Raw genomic sequence first — 27056 nt, 5'->3', positions numbered from 1 at the left:
TAGAGGCGCCCATTGATTACACAGGATACACATGGATAACATGATTCACACATCTAATATCTGTGACCTGATTACAATAAAAGTAATTACACAATAATTAATTACACAATAGGCAAGCCCTTGATTTTCAGAGATTCACGCACCTACTGCACGAGAAGCGTCCATTTGTTTTCACAATAAAGCCTCCCATTTGTCCATTTCCTCCATTCCTACAAGACTCAAGGATGGGATAAGATTCGCTCGTCTTGATTACTATCTTTTGCACCTCTTGGTTATGCAAAGCATCTGTGCCTGGGGTAGCCACTCTACATTAAACTGACTGGCACTGATATAACTAAAAGTCAGTTCAAAGCTTCTTCAATATTACTAATGTCTAAATTACCATCAGCTATAAAATCTTTCTTGCCAAACTGCGCCTCTACGAACTTTTATTTTCCAACCAATCGCCATTCGCCCGGAAGAATGTATGTGACAAAAGCTGTCTGTATTCTGTAACATAATTGTTTACCATTCCGTATCATTAGATTAATTAATAATATCTGAATTTCTGTTCAAAGCTGCTTGAACACTACATGTATCTGAAATGCCATCATCTATAATCCCTTTGACTGTTTCGTCTCATTAGACTTTGAAATAATCAGTACCTTAATCCCCAGCGTGCAAAAGAGTAAGCATTAATGGTGACAGAGATTAACATGTGGCTTTCTGCTGGTTGACCTAAGTCGCCGAGTTTCATCATGGGATCAGTGGCATTTTTATCAAGTATGGCCAGTCAGTTGTAATGGTGAAACTAACCCCACTCTGTTATAAAATGAAGATTTTTCTGTAATGTTTTTCGGTTCGTAATTAAATATGGAATGAGAGCCGATACCCAAGAACCTAAAAGGCTTATACTGTTACGTGAAACCCACAATTACAGTCTGATGAGAAAGCCTGATTTACATAACAGATGTAAGTCAAATATGTTCTTAAATAAGTTTCCATTATGTATTCCTCAAAATCAATGCATGAGCTATCATGTCATCAATTTTCCGTTCAGGGGATACTTCAAATTCTCGGGAGTCATACCCAGTTTTATTTGTTTCCAAGCTGTCAGCTCTAAGAAACATTGTAAGACAATGACAGTAATTCCACATTTTCAAAAGTAGAAGCGACCAAATCCTTTCCACACCCAGATGAAAGCTCTGCCAAAAGGAGAGTCGATTGTACGAGTTTGTATATATCATGAGTATATATATGAGTATATGAGTATGTATATGAGTATATATCATGAGTATATATATGAGTATATGAGTATGTATATGAGTATGTATCATGAGTATATATTTGTTTCAGTAATATTACACTTGTACGATGGTATGTGGACCAGACAAATACAGTGACTGTCAACGTGCGATACGATGACAAAGCATTTGCTTATGAATCACTGTGAAATACCGATGATAAGGGGTGTTCGCAAAAAAAAAGATTAGCGTATCCTGCTCCACGGGTAGCAATCGTCATTAACACTTGCAAAGTCTAGTCAATTGTTCACCTGAAACAGTTCGGGAACGTGTGGTACGTGTGGTACAATTCATAAATGGGAACTGCATCGAAAACAGTGTTTGAAAAAATGTGGATAAACTAATGATGTGAAGTTAGAAAATTCAAAACGAGTACACTTCATCGGCATCTCTGGGGAGAGGTTTTAGGGGTGCAACACTGCAGAGATTACTGAGAATACCCAATAAAACACTTTGCACTATCTAGTCTGTAACAGCAAAAAAAAACGTCCTTTCACAACATGCACTGGGAAATTCATGGTCCCCGTTCTCTTTGATTTTATCTCGATAGAATCTGATTAGAACATCCTAGGGGCTGTGATCGAGTTTGCATTAATCGACGGTGCACTGTCAGATATAGCAACCATTATTGGCCTGTTTGTGGTGTTCCGGTATACAAAGTCTATACAGTTCTCAGTGTCATACATGGACAAGCTAAATGAATATATCCAGTGACTTACAAATGAAACAAAACATCTTCAAAGTTAAAAGAAGGGTAATAAGTGCACGACTAGAAGAGAATCCATTGATTTCATGAACAGGGAGTGTCATTTTTGTAGCAAAAAGAATACAAGTACAACATTTTTCAGAGAATTAAATCTTGCATAAGAGGCGTCGCATCGACATTAAAAGTCGGTACACAAGAATACCAAGTCTGGACTATTCACGAAAGAGATTCTATATATTGTTTAGGGCAAAATTACTGTGAAAGTGATATGAATGCAGCACAAAACATATCGTAGACTTACGCGGCACCGCACTGCATCGCCACGCCACACCGTGGTATATAGGAGTGAAAAGTGTGTCTGCTTGTGTAAGTGTGTGTTTGCACGCGCACATGTTTGTGTGCGTGTGCGTGTGCGTGTGCGTGTGCGTGTGCGTGTGCATGTGCGTGCCCGGTGTCGAGTCAAATGATACGCATTAGTCTTTACCGATTTTTTGTGTATTGTTACGGTTAATAAAAAAAGAAACGTCACAAAATGCAATTTTTAAAAATAATGAATATTTTTTTCTCTGATGATACATCTATGTATACGAAATGGGATCCCAATCTTTCGACTCTGAAATAAGGTTAGCAAAACCCGCTCAAACCCATTCATTCGTCGTGCAAATGACGTTACTGTCAAATCAGGTTTTGCACGTGCAGTCGATCACGTGATCTTCGCATTGAAGTTTACTTCATTTGCATGTGTTTGCATTGACCTCAGGACTTGAAAAAACACTTTTAAATCACAGTTCTAACGGTACTTTAAATGCCACGATTGTCAAGTGTGCAACGTCAACATGTCGTTGGCATGTTGCAAGCAGGAAGATCAGTTATTGACGTCACAAGAGCAACGGGATGCAGCTGACGTACTGTGTATTACTTGCGAGGTCGCATACAGCAAACTGGCGTCACTTCTGATCGCCCAAGGTCGGGTCTTCCACGTGTGACGTCACGAGCAGACGTCAAATCGTCCTAAGTCAACTACGTGACAGATTTCTGCCGGCTACACGAACTAGGGCTGAGATGTTTAGAAGTCAACTGTCCTCACAGACCATTCGAAATTAGTTGCGGGCTGCCAGTCTCCATTCTCGACGTCCATATCGTGGGCCAATATTGACGCCGTTTCGTCAACGTCAACGTTTGCTGTGGGCAAAGCGTTACCTCCAATGGACCCAGAGAGACTGGAATCGAGTCGTCTTTAGCGATGAATCCAGGTTTACCCTCAGATTTCTTTTTTGACTCAGTATAATTTGCTGCGACAAAAGGAATAAGAAATCCCCTCAGAACCAGCAAAATATAACACTGACACGTCTAAAATAGTTAATATTATGTATTGAACAAAGAGCAAGATACAATGATTAACAATACAGCTTTCTAGTACAATGCAACTGAGTCAATTCTAAAGGAATGGGTCACAAATATAATATCAACTCGCCAAAGTTTTCAGTGGAAAACAGTTCTACTAAATCTTTCACAGAGAGCTTCTTGAATGTAGGTCAGCTTTGGCGAGGAGGCAGTCAGATATTGATAAGTCGAATGATGACAGAACTCCAATGTAACTGCAAGTGTAAGTCAGTGTGTGTGTCCCGTCAACATAACAAGAAGCCTTATATAGACACAGTCCCATGAGCATTCCAGCGAAGTATGGAAGATTCGCAATCGGCCGCGTGTTTACCAACAGTCAAAACACACACCAAAGGGAGGCAACTCTAAAGCGCTACCTTAAAGGCGTGCCGCTAAAACACTATTATCGCGATACAAAATGTGACCCATAATAACTATCACGCAAAACTCTTAACATTGTGACCCAGTAATATATATCGCTTATGTTACGGTTACATTATTGTGTTAAGTTTGTCGTGACAAAAGGTGTAAGAAATCCCCTGTGAATCAGCAAAACAGAACAAAGACTAAAACATAAGTCCAAATCATTCAAATATTGTTTATTAAGCAAGGAGAGCAAGTTATACAAAGTCAAAAGTGAATTTCACAATACTGATTTCAAATACAATACAAAAGAGACAAAATCTAAGGCAGTGGGTCACAACATATGTAGCAAACTCACCAAAGTCTTGATATGATAGTGAGAAACAGCTACGCAGAATGTAACAGAACGAGCGGTCAGGCAGCAGTTACGTTGACGGGTATTGATGATGTATACTCCAATGAACGTGTTCATGTTCGTGTCCGTGTCCGTGGTCAAGAACTTTCGAGCACTTACGACCATCGCCACCAACGTTTTAGAGCTCTAGAACACTCTTGGTCTCGTGTGTATGTTTTTGAAAGGGAGGTACTGCCTTAAATAATTTTCTGTAGGAAATGTGACCCATAATAACTGACACTAAAACCTTTAAGATTGTGACCCAATTACAACTACAGCAAAAATAATTGATAACAACTCAAATCGCGGAAAATACACTCTCGTAGCAATATAGTTTGTTCATCAATATAAGGTCGGCACTATTAACATCACTAATGTAACTTAGAATCAAAGAACGATGCCCTAAATAACTTAACAGTGTCAGTATAGTCTTTCTTTCAGTAAGTTTTCTTATGTAACACAGGTTAAACTTTATTAGTACCGTGTAAATTGCTTTTAAGACAGCCATAGCCTGTGTCGTTACATCACTGGAGTGCAATGACGAGGTTCTTTCATGTCCCTGTGGTATAGAATTTATATATACTTGGATCTTGTACATGTCAGTCTGATGTGGTATTTTATATATCGTATGAAACTGAACACCATTTAATCAGGTGTTCTTCAAGTCAGCCTGTGTTAGACAAAGTGAACATATTCTAAGAAAACATGTGTGTCCTGTTGTCGTGTTTCTTGAACGTAGGTCTCCAGAATCATATGCTTGTCGTTACAGGCGACTTAATGGGATTTGCCCAGTGTCTTGAGTGATGGTGTGTCCACAGACACAAATGTCACCATTTACCGACCGCCTCATTCAACTGAGTTGCGGTTGAGTGCGGTGTAAAAGAGCAACTAAGTGACTCCTTATCAAGAGCGCGTGAGCGTAAAATCACACAACGTTATGGTGCATATAATAATACAAGTATATTACACATATATTCCTGGTGTTACATTTCACTTGGTTTGGGCAGGACCTTTGGGTAATAACGGACAGATGTCTGTACAAATGTCCTCATTTGCTTGTGGAAAGTGTCCAAGATGTTTACGAATGCCAGTGTGCATTTAGATGTTGCACACATCCGAAGATATGTCTTGATGGTTTCCTGACCTGAATTGCATCAGTTTTATTTCGGTATATTTTATTTATATTCGGTATATGTAAGATAAAAAACGATGTGCTGAGTTGAGATTATCGCTTTCCGAATCATCATGTTTCAGATGCGCAGAATGTTTTATCTAAACGGAATGATTATTGTTTCTTTGTTAATACCTTGTTGGTAATCTGAGAACAATGTTTTGAAGAAGTATTCATGAACGGTGGATTCTTTGGAAAGTGAACACACGAATGTAAGTGTAGCTAGTAGTACTCACTTCGGTAAATGGTTCTGATTTTGCAAGTACTGTTTACACATGAACTGGTGTATTGTAAAACAAATTGGTAACGTTGTAAAGCTTCTTGTCACGAGTTCAACAAATAATGACACTCCGTGAAAATGGGCGAAGTTTTAACAAAACCTACACCAAAACGCAACTGTCCACATGCACGATATTTGTAAAAGCTTTTCAGCTATTTGATGCATGATCCCCGTACAGTTCATCTGCATAGGGTTTGCAGTTGGTTAACCCAAGTCAGTGGACAAAATCATCTTCGATGTAACCATACATGCGTACATAACATATTAGTGAGTGAGTGCTTTAAGTGAGTGTAAACCTTTGATACCCATGAAGGTCCTGTGGTAGGGTAGGCCTTGAGCAACCCACGCTTTTCCATAAAAAGGCGACTATGCTTGCCGTAAAAAGCGACTAACGGGATCGGTCATTTGATTGTCTGGTCCAGACTCGATTATTTACAGACCAAATTTTCCATATGGCTGAAATATTGCTTAGTGCGGCGTAAAACTAACCTCACTCACTCACTTACTCACTACACCTTTGTTAGGTATATAACCAGATTTGCATCTCAAGTGATACATGTAATATATGTAAGCTGAAAATACATATGTACAATTATAGGATTCGATTGTCAGTCTGTTGCAGTAATCTGCTCCGACCAGAGGAATTTATTCAACAGCATATCCGTAACCGGCATTCTATAAGAGCCATGGCCGTATTCCACATATTCAAGTCAAGAACATGTCTGTCGCCTACGCAGGTAGGTTGTACATCTCCTGTTGTCAGCTATTACGTGCTCCAGTATCCGTAAAACATCGATAACATCGTAATGTTGCTTCCCACTCGCCATGCACGTAGTGCGCTGCCATCCTCCCATTGTGCTTTGTGAGTAATGGTGGCATGTCACAATGACAGGTCTGAAAGTCAGTTGGCCATTACATAAAAGCAAAACACTGAAATCTCAGTTCCGTTACACCTCCAGAACATCTTGAAGGTCAGTTTCCAATTTCTTACATCTCAAAACACCATTTTTTGCAATATCTTTTTTCTACGAAAGAAACAGTAAACTCGGACGCACTTGAAAGGGTAAAAGTATAATGGTCATTTAGGTTTTAGGCTTCAAATGCATATGGATTATAATTTGAGATGCTTGCAGGAAAATGTGATCAGATTTATGACATTTAAACATAATAGTCAGTAAATGCATATTTGGAATGTATTGTGAAAGTATTGTGAAAGTCTCACAATCGTGATCTCTTCCGATATTTCTGACATCTACCAAAATATCTGTACTCCGTCTACCTGTCCATGAACATGTATACAAATAAACTTTTGTGTGAAGCTATAACAACGTTGTTCCCTTCTACAGGTTATGCTTATATCATTTATACCTCATTTTATACCGTATTGTCCACTATAGTTAAACTGTTTCAGATTTAATTACTAGATTACTAGTCTTAAAATGATATCTATGACATACCAGTGATTTTAGTGTTCTTCGTCAACAGGGTAATAGTTTCTAATTTTCATGATACACAAAGGAATTATGATTTGTTCTCGTCACGATATGGCTGCAATATTGCCTGTGTGACGATAACTGTTAACTCACTCACTCCACAAAAGGGTCGGTTTTCCTAACAAATTCCGGGTACATGCATTCGTTTGTGATCAGATTACTTGCTAATAATCACATGTTATATACATACCGTCAGAACCAAATATCTTAAGGAATGGAATACATACGACAAGCGAGATTTAAGGATATTAGCCTTTGTTGTTCATCAGGATCAAGCATACACTCCGAGACGTGGTATTATACACCATAAATAGTTGACATCCTTAAATCTCGCTTTTCATAAGGTCAGTAGTTACTTCTTTTATCGTATTAACTGCTTAGAGTCAGAAAAATAGCTTGTCTCCTAAAGATCACCAAAACGACATAAAGCAATGTAAGGTGATTCGATTTGCTAACTGATTTTATCTTTTGATACTGTTGAACCTGAGTCTATTTCAATGTGTTTCTATTTCTATTTGACCTCCAGGTCAAAATAAATACCGTTTTGTTTGTGAAGGCAACAACATCTTAAATTAGTATATATCTAATGCTAACTGCGACCTGGTCTAGACATATTAAAGGAAATATGAGAGTTAAATGACTTTGTAAGTAAGTCGAAGTTCAATCTCATTAACATATTTCTGTAATAAACACAAGTGTTAAATATCCTATCCATTCGTCTTCAGCATTTTGATCTATGAGCAAAAGAATTTGTGGAGAAGCTAGCTTTCTCGTGAGCGAGTGGCTTTTTTAATTTATTTATTTTGATATTATATAACGCTATAACTACTACCCAACCAACCTAACAAGGCCTTTGTACCTCCGCTAGAGCAGTCTTCTGTGTATATTGGATCTGGGTTTGATTCCCAGACCGACCCTAGTTACAGTTCTATCAGTAACATTAATGTGCTAGTGGGTTTTACTGAACTGGTAAAATTCTACGACCTGCTTCAAAGGAACCTTCATTCTCTATCTTCCACATAAACCAAAAGATCGCGATACTTTTTCGGTTTAACCAACGGGTGCTTGTGGCAGTTTCATTCTCCCTATTTATTCCTTACAGAATTCAAATATACTCGTAGTCCTGATTGTAACGTGTTTAGAAATGTACATTCAGCTGGTATCAGATTAAATTATGTTCAGCGATTTACAATAATTAAACACAGTTTCCCTAGCTGAAAAAAAGAAATGCGTCTCAGAACAGATGCTGCCAACTGCTCATAGGATTGCCTGCCCACGAATCATGGTTTACAAGTTGCATTTCATGATCCCTCGCAATGAGCACGGCACGAAGAAAGTTTCCTTTAATATAACTTCATTTCGAAGCTTGATTGATGTTTATGATATGTGAGAAAGGTTATGTGTCGCAGTCCTAGCCATGTTATCAAACGGTGGCATTTTAAACCTGTAAATAGACCTACAAAATCCTTTCCACAACAGAAGACTCAGCTGAAGGATGACAACATCTTATGGGTATCAAACTCAGCTGACTGGGAGCGTATCTTGTCCCACCAGTGGTACCACTGCAAACAAGTGCGTAGACATGTCACTTGTTTACCTGAAAAATCACGGAAACGTATGAAACACAGGAACAAATGATATAAATGTGACTAGGTTAACATACCGTATATATACGTAAAATGCACGGGAAAATATGACACTTGGAAGATGTATGATCGGTTGGTTTGTACGCTTTTTGTTTTGACACCGTAGTATTCCAGCAAGAGCATCGACCAGATGTTACGGATAGGAATTTGCCGTGACAAACGATGTAAGAAACCCCCTGTGAACCAGCAAAACAGAACAAAGACAAACCTAAAACATTTAGATATTGTATTATTTTGCAACGAGATCAAGGTATACAGAGTCACAAGTCAATTCCACAATACCGTTTTCATAAAATACAAATAAAATACAAGTGATACACAATGTAAGGCAATGGGTCACAAAATATAATATAGCAAGCTCACCAAAGTCTTAGTGCGAGAGATAAACAGTCATGCAGAATGTAACTCAGCGATCGGTCTGACAGCAGGTAATGCAGATCAAACGTTGGTTGCGATTGATGATGATACTCCAGTGAATATGAATGTGTGTGTCCCCCCTCCAACTCGGCAACTAGCATTATGCATATATACTCAGTCATTTCCCGAAAGCTCGGGCACATACGACCATCGCCAACATTGTAGAAATCTCTAGCAGCCTTCCGGAAGTACCAATAGAAAACCAAGGGCTGATAATTTCCGGACAGCCTGGTACCAAAATCATAAAAATGCTGGCCATCTATTATACGAAATGTGACCCATCATAATTATTCAAAACACTAAACGTTGTAACCCAATAATAATTATAACTTAATTAATGACAAAATATACAGAAAATACACACTCGTAACACTGTGCAGTTGGAACCGATGACATGTATCAACCAAGTCAAGCAGCCTGACAGTCCGATCCCTTTAGCCTTTTCCTACAAGCATGAAAGCTAAAGACCAATCCTTACCCGGACCTGTACGGGTAATAAATGTTTGACTCACTGGGATACACTATAAACAGAAGCGTAGCATGCATAAATTATAATGCAAGCATATGATATTCATATCATATACTGTGCATATGATCCAAGGTTACATATTGTAAGGTATGCATTGATAGAGGGGAACACATGACAAAAATATGTTAGAGGTATCACAAACATTGTCAAAAAATGATCATTCTCCCGTTTGTATTCAACACCACACACTGGTGTATACGTTAACTACAATTAGACATCAGAAACATCATCAAATATCACACACATCGCCATCAAATATCACTGTCAAATATCACAAACATCACTGTCAAATGTCAGTATTAAATATAACAAACATCATCATCAAATAACATAGCATAGCATAGCATATTTATATAGCGCACATATCCACGCACTAGTGCATGCTCAAGGCGCTGGTATTTTCCCCTTCATCACCGGATGTCAATCTCAACCGCACATCGTATTTCAATCTCAACTCCCTGCCTCTAGGCGCACCGAGTTTATCGTGTCTCTCTCATCCTAACGAGGTACCCAATTCACAGCTGGGTGGACTGGAACACGGAGTCACAGTACTTTGTCCAAGTTTACATCACGTTGCTGTACCCTCAACTAGGTGTATGCACGTATTAATGAGGCCACCATCTGGTCATATACCAACGGATTCGTGGGTTCTTTTAAGTGCGCAGGGTTGTGTACTGTACACTAGGGGTTGTGACAACACTGAAAGAGTCTACGCACAAAGTTGACTCCAAGGTTTTTGCACAAACATCATTGTCAGATATCACAAACGTCAACATCAAATATCACAAACGTCACTATTAAATATCACCAAATATCACCAACATCACCATTAAGCTTTCTCCTGTTTTTGTTCACTATCAAACGTGTGTATACGCTCTTATCCGTTCATGCCTCTCATGAGGTGTGAGCCACATTCACTGTAAACAGAACATCGAGATTTCATGGTCTTCGTAAAATTAAAATACTGTTTTCATATAGATTCAATGGGTGAGCACCTGTGAAATACGACGATGAACGACATAGTACTCAATCGTGGATGACTGACCACTGCAGTTAAATTTGATGAACACTACAAGGAATGTCTACCACCGGTGAACTCCGACTCTCAGTCGTGGTATTTGAATGACGTGCTTAAGGCATAGATCGATGACCTTATAATCGCTAGCTTTATGCGTGGTCAGATACAGTATCTCACATTGCAGGCGTGTTCGATGTGCTGGTAATTTACTGGAGCAATCTCCAAACACACGTTTTCCTCAAATACTTCGATTTTATACATTTTTTATTCACGTATCATACAAATCTGGGTAATTGCTCTTTTCTCTCATGTCAATATCACATCAGATTTGGAGGGTTTCCCCACAGTCATTCCATGGCCATAATTGATTAACTATCAGGGGATCGGACCTAACTCATTATCTTATTCATTTTATATCTCAACCCATATAAAACAAGCTTATAACAGTGTGCGTGTTGTTTGCATTTGAGTGTTCTTCAAACTATGTATTTGTGAATCCACCGCTGTTCTTGACTAATGTCAAAGGTACAATTAAGATTAAACGAGCTTGTGCGCCTCTCTCTCGTATAGGCAAAGATTGAAATGAATGATTCCTCTGAAACAAAGTCATACATACACACGCATAAACACACCCATGCATGCGTACACACATGCGTACAAACACCCCTGCAAAAGCCCATACACAAAGACACGCACACACAGACTCACACATCTACGTGTGCACATACTCATGTACAAACATTCGTGCATAAACACACACCAATGCATGCACAAATACATGCAAACTAACAGCCCTGCAAAAACCCATACAAAAATGACCACCCTTGTTGAATGAATTATGAAAATGAAAACAGTAGAAACTAAAAACAAAACTCACCGAGAAGGGTGCTTCTTCCAGCGACGCCATGTTTTGATGTGTGAGTTTCAAAACGCGACCGACAAATCACGGAACTGAGCCGAGAAATCTCCGAAGGTGGCTGATCTTGTTTCAAGTATTACCGACATTGTTTCCGATAGAGGCGTTGTGTTTCTGTTATTACCGCTAAACTTCCGATATCGTTGCAATTGTTTTGCGAGTGGGATGCCTTTGTTTACATTTGAGATGCAATTCCTTCAAATTTGCCGTAATTCCTTCCATTACTTAGGGTGGCCTGATACACATCTATGCATATCCACACAGTTACAGACACTCATGCATAAACACACACCTATTCACGCACGCACATATGACCATAAACACACGCAAACACACACCTATGTGTACACACGACCATCCGCACGGATACCCAGTTGAACACATGTATAGACACACAGAGACACACACACGCACAACACACACACATACACACACAAACATGCACAACTGCATCCTTATGGAACAATAAACCTCTTTAGCAATAAAAGATGCGTGTATGTTAAATGTTACTTACTGGTATTGACAAACCTAAATCCAGCCATCAGTGAACCCCGATGCAGTCACTATATCGTGAGTTCATCAATGCTCTCATGTCTTAACATCGAGTCTCCCACTGGCACTTTCTCTGAATGATTTCGTAACGTTTCGATGAATATGACATGTCACTTAACGAAAGCTGAATAGTAATAATGAGGAACTGGCATGTAGTCCCATTGATCTATTACGTAAATAACACCGAGACACGATCTCTGGTCACCTCTGCTGCCATTCACTCGGTTTGTTATTCAACACGTGTTACGTGGTTGTGGCCCTTGGACGTCCAGTGACCTTCAATCTTGTCCAAATCCATTTCAAATTAGCTATGTCAAAACCACCCGCACACGTTTCTATATTTTGCAACTGTGAATTCCAGTCCAAGAGGCTCCTTATAATCAGCAGCAATCAGCAGCAATCGGCATTTTTGTCGAAATGGTCTTCTAAAAAGAATGTTCGGGAGATTTCAGTGTGTGACTTTATTGATTTTGTAACTGCACCAACCGAGAACGTGCAAAAGAAAAATGGAAACGTTAGAAAACGGGTAACACCGTAGCATTTATGGCACACAGTATTTGCCGTCCTTTCAATTATATCTAATCCCTGGAAATAACTCTTATGTGTTTACGAATCTGTCAAATATTGTCCCTAGTATGGTGATCTACCTTCAGTTGTTAGCAATAGTCCACTTTTATATTGTATATTGTCCTCCATAGATAACATGTTTTAGGTCTAATTACTAGTTTTGCATTCTTTTCTGAGATATTCTTATTATTTTACTGTCCTTTGTCGACAGGTTTTTATAATACACATATATTCCATTTCTGTGTTATGTTCCCGTCACGATATGGCTGAAATATTGTCGATGTGACGTTAAATATTAACTCACCCACTCATTCAAGTATTGAAAATATAAGATGGCGTCGAAATGGTATCCTTTCCCTGCGGTTGCTTCCGTTATAAACAAATTGTCATGGCAAGAGGTTTTAACAGTCATGGAAGTAGTGAGTGAGATATTGGTTGATTGAGCATGATTTTACTGTGCTTTCAGCAATATTCCAGCACTATCATGGCAGGGGAGTTCTTTTAAATTCTGGCTTAGTCTTTCTATCATCACCAGCAACTGAAGGGATAGCGTAAATCCAGCTGGGGTCCATGCAGGTAGCAAAAGTGATGTAAGTCCCCATGCTCCCTAAAATGGTGATCTACCGTCAGTTGTTCGTGATGTATAGCTCGTGTGTTATGTACGTTTGCCCAAATTAGTTTTAATTTTCCATACTAGTTTTTATTGTAACTGTGATATTCTAGTTGTTTTAATGTCCTTTGACGACAGCTTTTTATAATATATATACCTCTTTCAATATCAATCATGTTCTCGTCATGTAATGGCTGCACCATTGCCAATGTGAATCTTAAACGTTTTAACCACGAGGCGACCCAAAGGTTCAGCTTTGAAATGAACATATAACCAGACATACTCACTCACTCGAACCTGTTTGGAGTTGGGAGTTGATTGGATCAATTGGTCAGATCAGATGATTTGGTTGAGACCTATTGTTGCGTTAACTGACGGTCATCACATGATGTTCTGGTCCATACTTGATGTACATACCTGTGTCACGTTACTCAGTTGTTTAGGAGTGTGGCGTTACATTATCAAAGGAACCAGTCACCTGCGAGTAATATTAGGGCAATTAGCACTTGTCTTTATTAGGCGAATATGTTAATAGGATTAAACGTCTACTTACTGTTGATTAACTTTCTATGCAATGCCACTGACAGACTCATATTTCTTATTAAATGTCTAGACAATGTACGTAAAAGTTAGCATTTGATATATATCTATATATTTGTTGCCTTAACAAACAAAGCGGTATTTTGGCCAGGAGGTCTTACATCAAAATAGATCAGTCTGTCAGCCATCATCCACGTTCAAGTGCAACCGTGTCACATTAAAATCAGTCAACAAATCTAATCAACATACGTAATTTATATTTCTTGTGCATTGGTGACACAAATATGCACCCATGTGGGGAATCGAACCCCTGTGTTTGGTGTGACGAGCGGTGATCTAACCATTAGGCTACTGAAACACCCCACTATGAAAATACATTACATACATAACTGTATACGTGAAAGTCCAGCCCAGGTCCTACCAAAAGTCATACTGAACTATGACGTCAAGCTATCGCATACATACAATGTACTCCTGGTTACTGTGTCCTGTAAATCTATAACTGTATAACATATACATACAATGTACTCCTGGTTACTGTGTCCTGTAAATCTATAACTGTACAACATATACATACAATGTACTACTGGTTACTGTGTCCTGTAAATCTATAACTGTATAACATATACATACAATGTACTACTGGTTACTGTGTCCTGTAAATCTATAACTGTATAACATATACATACAATGTACTACTGGTTACTGTGTCCTGTAAATCTATAACTGTATAACATATACATACAATGTACTCCTGGTTACTGTGTCCTGTAAATCTATAACTGTATAACATATACATACAATGTACTACTGGTTACTGTGTCCTGTAAATCTATAACTGTATAACATATACATACAATGTACTCCTGGTTACTGTGTCCTGTAAATCTATAACTGTATAACATATACATACAATGTACTCCTGGTTACTGTGTCCTGTAAATCTATAACTGTATAACATATACATACAATGTACTACTGGTTACTGTGTCCTGTAAATCTATAACTGTATAACATATACATACAATGTACTACTGGTTACTGTGTCCTGTAAATCTATAACTGTATAACATATACATACAATGTACTACTGGTTACTGTGTCCTGTAAATCTATAACTGTATAACATATACATACAATGTACTACTGGTTACTGTGTCCTGTAAATCTATAACTGTATAACATATACATACAATGTACTACTGGTTACTGTGTCCTGTAAATCTATAACTGTATAACATATACATACAATGTACTACTGGTTACTGTGTCCTGTAAATCTATAACTGTATAACATACACATACAATGTACTACTGGTTACTGTGTCCTGTAAATCTATAACTGTATAACATACACATACAATGTACTACTGGTTACTGTGTCCTGTAAATCTATAACTGTATAACATATACATACAATGTACTACTGGTTACTGTGTCCTGTAAATCTATAACTGTATAACATACACATACAATGTACTTCTGGTTACTGTGTCCTGTAAATCTATAACTGTATAACATATACATACAATGTACTACTGGTTACTGTGTCCTGTAAATCTATAACTGTATAACATATACATACAATGTACTACTGGTTACTGTGTCCTGTAAATCTATAACTGTATAACATATACATACAATGTACTACTGGTTACTGTGTCCTGTAAATCTATAACTGTATAACATATACATACAATGTACTCCTGGTTACTGTGTCCTGTAAATCTATAACTGTATAACATATACATACAATGTACTCCTGGTTACTGTGTCCTGTAAATCTATAACTGTATAACATATACATACAATGTACTCCTGGTTACTGTGTCCTGTAAATCTATAACTGTATAACATATACATACAATGTACTACTGGTTACTGTGTCCTGTAAATCTATAACTGTATAACATATACATACAATGTACTACTGGTTACTGTGTCCTGTAAATCTATAACTGTATAACATATGCATACAATGTACTACTGGTTACTGTGTCCTGTAAATCTATAACTGTATAACATATACATACAATGTACTACTGGTTACTGTGTCCTGTAAATCTATAACTGTATAACATATGCATACAATGTACTACTGGTTACTGTGTCCTGTAAATCTATAACTGTATAACATATGCATACAATGTACTACTGGTTACTGTGTCCTGTAAATCTATAACTGTATAACATATACATACAATATACTACTGGTTAGTGTGTCCTGTAAGGATGAAAATACAATGACGTCCTTAAAAGTAGCCAGAGTCAAGATTGTTTCAGGAGTGAAGTACAGTAGCCAACGTCAAACGTTACCCCTTTTTTGCATATCGTCCCTTTTTGGGGACGGGTTCCCTCCCATTGATAACAGCTTGCAGTGTAGACGTGAATGAAGCTGAGTAAACTGTTTAGTGGTTGAACCATTCACCTCCAGATCAACCTCTTCAATCTTAAATTGAATCTTTCAGTTTAAAAGCTTTAATGGAATACAATGAAACTGGCTTTTATATGCAGATACATGTATTAACAAATTGAAACTTGGGCATTTAATGCGCATTCTTGATCCCATATAATGCTTCCTGATGAACTAAACATCATAGTTGCTGGATGTACTCCGAAGTCCTCTGCCGGGGAATAATAATTAAATGTTTTCTATTCATGAGCTTCAAAAAACTCTTAAAGATTCTCAGGATACAGAAACCCTTTTAAATATTTTTGATAGTATTTGGACGTCAGTGGAATTTCCTTCTTCATGGCTTGATGCTATCACTGTTGCAGTTCCTTAACTTGGACGTGACCGTACCGATCCTTCAAATTATCGACAAATTTCCATAACAAGCTGCGTTTGGAAAACCATGGCACGCATGACTAGTAACTGATTAGTTTGGCTTTCAGAAACCAATATTTTATTAATGATCTACTTACTGGCACACAATGTGATTTATGTAAGAAACAAAAGGTTTACACCATTTAGTGTGACATACTAAGAAACAAGTACCCAAGGTCCTTCACTTCCTCTAGATGTGTGTACCTAACACTGTAAAATATCCCCGAACCCATACTTTACATATGTGAAGAACAGTAGAGGTCTTAGGAATACATGCATACATACATAGCAGTGTAAAAAGGTATGGAAAATTTTCTTTACTGGAAAAATGACACCTCATTCCTTTCATTGCTTGCCAAAAGAAACCAGCTCACAAAACTTGATGAAAATCTAAGACCCTATGCATAAATAGGTTAACTCTCTCTTTTCAAAAATTGCTCTGGAACTCGGAAAGGTGAGCATAACTGATTCATTCGTATGTGTATTCACTGAACACTTGCGAGCATTGACCTTTAATGGAGCCTGCTGAATGTATGTAAAAAGCTGACATGAATCAAATGGTTGGATACTGAGTTTAAAAAATTTGACCAAGAACAAGTGCTCGCCCCTGAGTTCTAGATACTGACAGTACAGTGGTGGAACAATTCGTTTTGAGGCATAACTGATAAAACTAGTTGTTAAGGACGAAATCATGTTTCTGTGGCCATGGAAACACATTGCTGTCGACAATCCAGTGCATAATAGTCTATTATTTTGATGACGCACGGGGGTTGTGAATAGTGGTATAACTTATTGACACGTTCCATTTGCTGAACGATGACAATGTCCAAAGGAGAGACCTTTTAATGGGTCTCAACGCAACAGGTTGCCGAGTAGAAATGTTGGCGCTGCGCATGATACACGCACAAGTGATTAATTACATGAGCTCCTGTCATTATTCGTGACAAGATTCTTGAGAGGAAATTAGAAGTTGTTGAATATGGAAGACAAGGATATGTTTGGCAACCTCTTTATCTTGTATAGCCAGAAGTAGTCCTGAAACGTCGATATGCAATAAAACGGAAGCTGATAAACCTGTTTTTATATCATTCGTACATAAGGTGATCTTTTAGATATATTTTGTGAAACATCTAACACGTGTCTCATTATTACACTTTTCTATCGGACACTATTTCAGATTTCGTTATAAAAATAAGTGACTGTATGGTTATTTTCAGTTTTTGTTTTGAAAATATCCACAAAACTCATTTTCGAATCAGAAATATTCTGACATGTGTCAGTGATTCAGAAGAAATTGGCTAACATTTATCCCACTGTCTCAATAACTCACATTTTGTTGGTATCATTTACACATACATTGGCCTTCAATTATGGCTCTGTCCAATTTATGCAAAAGCCTATTATAAGACGCCTTTCAGCTCCTTGAACCGATAGATCCGATCCTACTCACCCAGCAGTATAACCGGTCATGCCTCTCTCGTTAACCATTCTTGACAAACAGTGTTGTTATCGCCCATGAATGGAGGTCCCTTCACCTAACAAATCATCCCATCAAATTAACGTACTGTCAGTTTCCTAGTATCGTTCATCATGGTCTATCCAACAAGCCAAATACACACGTTGTAAAGGTTATTTGAAGGATTGCAAATCACGTCTTGATTGAAATGAAACATTAGTGTCTGGATGAACGATCGGAACATCCCATTCCAATTTAACTTATTAAACACACTTGATATGATTTGAACATCTCTCATCTTTAAGTAACTCCCTAGTGTTGGAAGGATGGTTTATCTATGCAAGATTCTGTGTTGGACAGATAATTACATACAAAAAAAAAATTTCATATATTGCTTCAAATGAAAATGTTTGACAATGTCAAATTCTAAGAAAGCATAAAAAGCATATGTAATATGCAAAATTTTCCTACACAAACAAATTTCAGATTTTTGTCAAAATTAATTGTAATCTATGTAATAGAACAAAGCTGCGTTTCAAGATCCCAATATCCCTAAACATCCTACCTTTTTTATATTAGATACGAAATAAGTAGTGAAATAATGTTAAAAAATACCTTTTCCCAACTTGAAAACACGGTTCGTCTGGTCTCTACATTATGTTGGCTGAGTAGATTAAGAACAGTGTTGCGAAACAGCACAGGAAAGTAGATAAACCAGAGCCTAGACAATGATTTATTTGTGCCATCCCAATTGGCTTTGTATAGATTCCGAATACATAGTGAACCGCTCATGATAATTACTTTAGCTGCCCATGGGTCGGCGTTCCCTGGCCAAACAACATCAGTCCCTATGTAGAAGCACAGTTAGCGTCCTTCAGTAGCATCATTAGTGTTAATGAGAGGATTTCCCTACTGCCAGTGTGTTCTACTCCCTGACCAGAACCTATTATGGATGAGGATAGCCCGTAATAGGTAGCTTAACTCTTCACACTAAGACTAGGTAGCCTGGCCAGAGGTTCTAGGGCACTCACTGACCCGAAAGATTATATACAGGAAATATGTTGCAGCTTGTGTGTGGTATTACCATTGTCATAGCAAATATTTGTCATCATCCGACTTGTCAACATTCAGGGACTTGGTTAAGCTTTCCGAATGTTTCGTGGTAAACATATGCATGTGGACAACACATTTCTAGATCTCCTGTATAATTTTTAAAAAAATGACGACCAATCAACTTTATATATTTTGACATGTAAATATTCCACGTATTTTTCGGGTGAGGGCTAGGTGTATCTACCAACCTAAAACACACGGGCGTGATAACGTCATCATCTTTTGATGCCATTTTGAAGTTTTAATATCAAGTACTTACTTTCAATCTTCAATACCAGAACGAATATGCGCATAAATGCTCGTATATTACCTCACAGTGTCAGTGGTCAGTCCGTGGGACAGTGGCAAAAGAGTTCCAGTTAGACCTAGAAGTTAAGACAATGACCTAAATATCATTTAGACAAAATATGACAACAGTTAATATTTCTTTAATTATTTATTTGTCAGCGAATACCTTTAGCGGCTGTCCATCGGCCCGCCCGTCCCAGTATCTCCCCTTTATCAAAGGGAGGCTACTCTGGTTATTCATGTTAGTTTAGAGCGTGCTTGTAAGTAGAGTGCGCTTGTATTATCCTTTCACTTTGTGACTCAGATATGCAAATAGTGAGAAAATAAAACATGATAATATTAGGCAGGATATTCGCCTTTTCCATTTGTTTAATTCCCGAAAAGACTACAATCCACAGATGTCTATCAGGACAGGTGTGTGAACTTGTATCAAGCACGTTCTCGGTAAATGTCTTTGCAAATTTTATTGCCAAAATTGTGGAAGGCCACCCAAGCCCACGGGATCGGGTCGTGAGGCTCGCTAACTTAGTTGACACATGTCATCGTACCCCAATTACGTAGATCGATGCTCATGCTGTTGACCTGTGGACTTTCTGGTTCAGAGTCGATAATCAACTGACTGCTGCCGTGAGGCTGGAATATTGTCGAGTGCGGCGTAAAACTAGATTCACTTACTCAACGTCAGCTCCGATCCAGTGATCAGCAGCATGAGCATTCATCAGTTGAAAACCGATGACATGTGTCAACCAAGTTAGCCTGACCACTACATCCCACGAATCTCCTCTTACGACAAGGTCACGATGTGGCTGAAATATTGCCGATGTGACGTTAAATTTTAACTCTCTCACTCTTACTACAAGCCTGGGTTGCTGAAAATCAATTCTAACCCGGGTGTTCACGGGTCCCTTGAATATGTCACGAATGAGGTACGATTTACGTATGCCGCATGTGCCAGCGGCAGCATATGAGCAGGGCAATGACGGTCTATTTATAAAAAGGTATCATTGTTCTTAGTACTAAATTTATGTTCCTTATTGTTCCTTATTGTATTAAAGGGTAATACTATGATATCCGTGATTATTACTCGTGACTTAGCACGGGTGTACACTGATTTTAGCACTGCTGAAGCAATATCCATTGTGGATACATCAGCAATGGACTTTGTAGAAATGTGGCAAATGGAACTCTGGTCTTCGACGCGATTAGAAACTTGGCTACCCTACTGTCCGTAATATAATATTACTGGAATTTATGGGAATGAATATTAATGTAACATTTCTAATACTGCTTTAAATAATGTTATAGGGAAGATGAAATAGAAGTGAAACAGATATCAGTTCAATCAATAATTTATCTTGGAATACACTGTACAATTTGTCAAACAAATCAACAAAGCACAAGTATAAGGTTCTTGACACGGCTCATTGTATTCTCTATAGTAGCTGCTTTCAACTGACATCGCAACATGATGGCAACCTGTAAATATTCAGTCTGGATGACACACCCGGTGACAGATAGAATGAACACATATGCGCTGAATCACGCCAGTGATCCTCACCACCACAACCCTTTAAGTTGCATCTGCAGAGCATGCTTTGCTTGGACGAATTCTAATTCCATTTTGGCCATGGTTATAGTAGCAACACATGCTTTATTTTCACTGTGACAATTTCTTGATTTGAGCAAGATATGCAGAAAACGGTTTGACGAAGGAAACTTTCCCAAACCGCTTTTGAACATGAACACATGCTTTTCAAATGCACATTGGGTTCTCTCAGTTCAAAATAACATAGCATTGGACGACGGCCAAAAGTAAATCCATCACAAATTATAGGGGTAATATGTCATAGTGGCATTTTAGAATCTAGAAACAATGATGCAGATGAAGTAATGTATCAGTCCAGGAAGAATTTAGTGTGACATCCTTAAATCAACCCTGTTCTTTAAGAGGATGGTGTTGAAAAGAATATTGATTTTTAACAGAAGACGGGCTTAATATCAAAAGGGGCAAAGATGAAATCACCTAAAAATCAACCAAGGACGAAGTAGGGTACGTGTACTTCAGTAATACTTAGTTGTTTTTCTTTGCTTATGTCCTCTGGGCACGATATCCCGTTATGAGGATTGCCTATTTTTATTCAGTCATGCCGATTTCTTGTCGGACCAAGGTCAATCCCCACATAAATATATTCCGGGAAGAGCAGAACTTCAGGTTCACAGAGTGTGGTAATGGAACGCGTAAATCCTCTTCGAGCACGTCGTCCACGCATAACAGCTGGAGAAGGAGGAAATGGCTTAATGGTTGTCACAGCACCACCATGAATCAGTACCATACCAGCATATTCTACTTAGGTAATGCAATCTACCTGACAATACATTCCCAATTTATGTCAGTTATCACTAAAAACAGTCACTTTTAAATGAGATAAACAGCAAAGAGATTTTTCAAAATCGATTAGGTGAGTCAGGCTGGTAAATATGTCAAGGACATGTGTAACAAAGGTCAACAAGCGAAAAACCTTGTTTTGAATCCTTAGGATTATTTGGAATGTTGAAACTCTCATGTCCCAATAGCCTCTTTCAAAAGGCGGACAGTTTATACAAGAGGTAAGAATCCTGCTAGACAACTGATCCGTTACCTTTTAAAACATCATTTAATGGAGACTGTTGCAGAGCACAAAATCCTTTTGTTAACAACGCTGTCCCATCCGATGTCATAAAACCATTTTGGCGATCGTCACAGGTCTTGCAAGTATTCACATCTTTCACGCCATTGCTTCTTGATAAACGACCAGCTTTACCATCAAACGAACCATCAAGCAGCTTGGCTTTAAGGATTTCGGCAGCGTTTCCATTGACCACTGGATGTGACAGTGAGTTCCGGTTGTGGAATGTCGAGTTAGAATCCCTTTTAATAACCGTTGGTTGTTTCACCGGTTTATCTGAGTTGCCTCTCAGGACACTGCTCGTGTAGGAGAATGTCCCACGTTTGTAATAGCAGAAGCAGATTGTCTCCTTGAATGCACATCTGTATCGGCGTGAGATGACATTGTACAGTATAGGGTTAACGGTGCAACTCACGAAGTACAGGACACCTGCAACAGGATCAAGATAAATACATAGACGAACAATTCATTTTATCAGATTTACTAAGCATCTGACTCTCTTAAATTCATTTTCCTTAACAAACAGATGGCGTATTCTCAAATTGTTGGTCATTGAATACCAAATATCATTTTCACAATTGATGCGTATCTTATACATAGATCAATACAGAGTGAACATATTATGCTTAATATTAAGCAAATAGTAACAAACAAACCATTTCCATAAGAAATCGTTATTTACATACATTTATATAATTCAAATTGTGTCAGATGGTCAAAGGTGTGCGTCTCCCATACCCATCAGCTGTTATCCCTCACGAACGCATTATTTCAAAAATCTGTATTCACGTCCTTTCAGAGAGTATGCTTTTATCGAACATAAGGGGAAAATGTAGTAAAATGTTTCACACACAATTAAAACACTGTAGATTTCAGGTGTTAAATTCAACCTTTGTACCAAACAGACAGAGAATACAGACTCCAAATACTGTTCAGTCCAAATGAAAGATATATTTGTTTGCACAACTGTGCTCTTCACAGGACTTACGTAAGCACACAGTTTAAAGAAACCGAATGTGGCATGCTCGGAGCGGTAGCACGGTGACAGTTTAAAGGAAAAAAATCAGCGATACTCCGCGATATTCGCCAAACGTATAGCATTGACCTGCTGCTGTACTATCTTCTACTCACATACTTTACATAGCTTATTTGTCTTATGCTTAATGCCGCACAGTAGTACACCTGCGATATACTAAGCAACGTAACGACCTGTCGTAACTCCAAAGGTTTTCAGAGATTTACGAATGCGGATCTGGGCCCTTATTCTCGAAACGTTCGTTATATGCCGCGGTTCAGGCTAGCTATTCTCGAAACGTTCGTAGCCCGAAAAATTCTTAACTTTGATTCTTAGTCTATGTGTTAAGAATGGGCTTAAGAAGTTCGTAGGGTTACGAACGTTTCTAGAATAGCTAGTCTGAACCGCGGCATATAACCACTCTGCCAACAAACGGACGAGGTCTCACCAGACCAACCAGTGATGGACATGGCGATCCATTGATCCTAATGATCTGCTGATAGTTATTAGGGAGTGGTTTTGATTTTCAGCGTTCAGTTTTTTTTCGTCATTTAGGTAAAATGTTTTGCAGTGGCTAAGGCGAGTGACGGGTGGATGTTAATAGGTCAGGCAGAAGGAAAGGTGAACCGGAATACATCATGTAGATTTTCCTTTTATGTGGCCTACTTACCTGAGATGTAGAAGAGAGTACTCTGCACTTTCATCAACAATGGAGTCCACACGGAGACGTACAAAACCATCAACCTCTGTGAGTGGAAAGGCGCCCAGCACAGAATAAAGGCCACGGTTACAGCCACTGAAACAATGAGTGCAAGTTCCCAGCATTGGTGGAGGCACATCACTAATATTTACCAGACAATCAATTGCACTGCAAGGTGTGCTTCTGTCATGTTTCTTTATTCCTTTCTGAAAGGAAATTATGCAATCTCTGATATCACAGGGTTTTTGGATTGTACATGTGTTCAGGGGGTTTTGGTTTTCTTAAATAGTGTTTTGGATATTATTTCAGTTGTATCGTCTATGATCAGCTTAGTTGTGAGTTGAAATCATATAGTACATGATTACCACTAGTGACCCCTCTTGCACTGGTACCGTGTAATGACGAGGAATACCACACGGACAACTTAAAACCACGTTCAGGGGATCTTAAAGCCACTGAAGCTATTCATTCCCGAATGGCGCATCATTGTGATCCTTGTACCATCTATAATACCCGTTTTCACTAGTGCAAGTATTGCCACATACTTCAGTCAACTGTTCTAAACTAGATTTTATATCTATATATCTATATAACTATTCCATAGTATTACGTTTTCAAGGTTTACACATGACCGAATGTATTGCGAAGCAAATATGTAACGTTGAAAAGAGAATAGTCACAAAATTTGGTGAAAATTGACGAATTCTTACCAAAACTTTAAACAAAAGTGCAACCATTTGTGTATATTAACATTACATTGACCGAGTCAAACTTCTGATGGGTGGTATACATCACTTCCACATCTTCGGAGTATAGTTGCGGAGACAGGTGTTGGCTTTGGTTATCATTGCATCTCTAGCCATTCATTATATATGTTCTCAACTCAAAAATAGATTTCACTGATTGTTATTCAGTTATTCAGTCAGTGCTTTGTCTAGACAGAGCTCTGTTCGCAAGTTACAGACCCTGACACCCTTGAGTAGACATGGGATTCTGGAGTCTCTCCTTCCTCCAATTCCAACAGGATGCCCGTTCCTAATAACCTTCTAATGGTGACATGAAGATCTCCAGGTTTAGACCCCTGTAGTTACACCACCTCATTGGTTTACGTCAAAGAGGTGTCTTAGTACATGTTTCATCTGATCAAGAATTAAATTACTAAGTACCCTCTACAGGACTTGAATTAAATTTTGGAGGAGCAGCGCCCGTGATTAAAAGCTTTTAATGTTCAACATTGCTTAAAATATCTGGTAATGGTGTTTTGGAACCGTAATGATGTTTTGACTATATTCGTTTTAAATGCAATCTTCATCAACCATTACTGTGAGATAACTCAATCTTCAAGAAACTATTGTGGGCAGTGACAAAAATAACGAAATTGGCGCTCTTCTATCTTTCTCGGGTGATTGAGTTTACTTTCAATAACATGTGCTCCCCAACTGATAGCAGTTTGTAATGGATATCAACAAAGAGCAGTACTTTCATTTTAATGTTTTGATGTACAGATGTACAAAATTAAACCTGCCCCTTTAATTACTGGCTGGGAGAACTTGGCTGTTGCCGTCATGTCATTACACAGTCGTAATCATACATGGAGTTTACTATTTAGCATTTACTCCATTGTATGATTTCGTTTGGTCCATTGTATGAAGTATACAAGTGAGTGAGTTTAGTTTTACGCCGCACATTTGGGAACCGATGGCGAGCATGACCACCCGATCCCGTTAGTCCTCTCTTGCGACAAGCACAGTCGTCTTTTACGGCAAGCGTGGGTTGCTGAAGGTCTATTCTACCCCGAATCTCCATGGGTCTCCAGTATACACTAAGAATAGTATGGCTATATAATGTGTTTATGAATAATCATCAAATAATGATGGTACTAGTTGATAAAGTGAGCGTTTCCTACCCAATCGATTGTTCAAAATCATGCCATTTGCATCAGTTTCGAATATAAAATTGGGGGTATGCTCATACGACCAGTATCGTTCCAACACATATACACGTACACAAGTATGTACAAAATAAGCTGACCACCACGTGCACACAAAGCACAAAGGCGCATACAGACACCCTACACAAACAATATTATATTGATATGTTATGCTCTGGCAAGACCCCTTAAGGTCCCGGGGTAGAATAGGCCTTCAACAACCCATTCTTGCCATAAAAGGCGACTGCTTGTCGTAAGAGGCGACTAACGGGATCGGGTGGTAAGGCTCGCTGACTTGGTTGACACATGTCATCGGTTGAAACTTCCCACTTGCGCAGATCGATGCTCATGTTGTTGATCACTGGATTGTCGGGTCCAGACTCGTTTATCTACAGACCGCCGCCATATAGCTTGAATACTGCTGAGTGCGGTGTAAAACTAAACTCACTCACTCACTCACTCATACAACAATAACGTCCTAACACTTCCATTACAACCCGCGAAGATCCGGGCGAGAAATGGTCTTCAGCATCCTATGCTTGTAAGAAGTGGCAAACGGGATTGGGTGGTCAGGCTCACTGACTTTGGATGACACATTTCATCGTATGTCAATTGCGCTGGTCGATGCTCATGTGGTTGATCACTGGGTTATGTGGTCCAGACTCGATTATTCACAGACCACCGCCATGTATCTGGAATATCTTCCATACTGCGGCGGGTAAACCAAAGAACGAATATCTTATTACTGGCGCCTGGCAAAGAATGAATGGTTTCATTCTCACGGGAAAATTGTCTCAGGCTAAGCAAGAACTCTTAAGGTAAACATCCCATCAGAATCGCCCCTAAACATCTACATCATTTATCTGTGACTGCATCCAGGCGGTATTCTTGTATGAGAAGCAGCATCAAAACACATTCTATCCAACTACTTTATGCATGGGGATACTTTCTTCAAGTGTTTACGAGTGTCATAAGCTCTGTCTGAACGTCATTAACGTCAACGTCGTAATCATCCCTCATGACCTCAACAGCCACGTTCTCTTCCCCGTTGAATGGTCATTAGCACACCCACGTTTAGTTTGTCCTTGATCCACAGGTTTACGTCATGGATGTGTTTAATGTCCAATTTCCTGGATGTTTATTCGCGCTATTCCTGGGAAGAATCTGTTATGATCTTGACTTGGCACATGTTA

General features: G+C 38.7%; 1 protein-coding gene across 1 annotated transcript in view; it reads right to left on the bottom strand.

The window, feature by feature from the left end:
• Positions 1–20885: 20885 nt before the first annotated feature.
• Positions 20886–27056, bottom strand: part of LOC137286903 (neuropeptides capa receptor-like) — a 33508-nt gene continuing 27337 nt past the window's right edge. The window contains exons 3-4 of the mRNA XM_067818925.1: positions 23904–24029; positions 20886–22647 (exon numbers count right to left, since the gene is read on the bottom strand). Coding sequence (XP_067675026.1) covers positions 22172–22647; positions 23904–24029 — 602 coding nt within the window. The 3' untranslated portion in view covers positions 20886–22171. The remainder of the gene's footprint in view (positions 22648–23903; positions 24030–27056) is intronic.

Source organism: Haliotis asinina, chromosome 6, assembly GCF_037392515.1.
Source record: "Haliotis asinina isolate JCU_RB_2024 chromosome 6, JCU_Hal_asi_v2, whole genome shotgun sequence".
NCBI classification, from domain to species: Eukaryota; Metazoa; Mollusca; class Gastropoda; order Lepetellida; family Haliotidae; genus Haliotis; species Haliotis asinina.
This window is presented reverse-complemented; position numbering and strand designations above follow the sequence as displayed.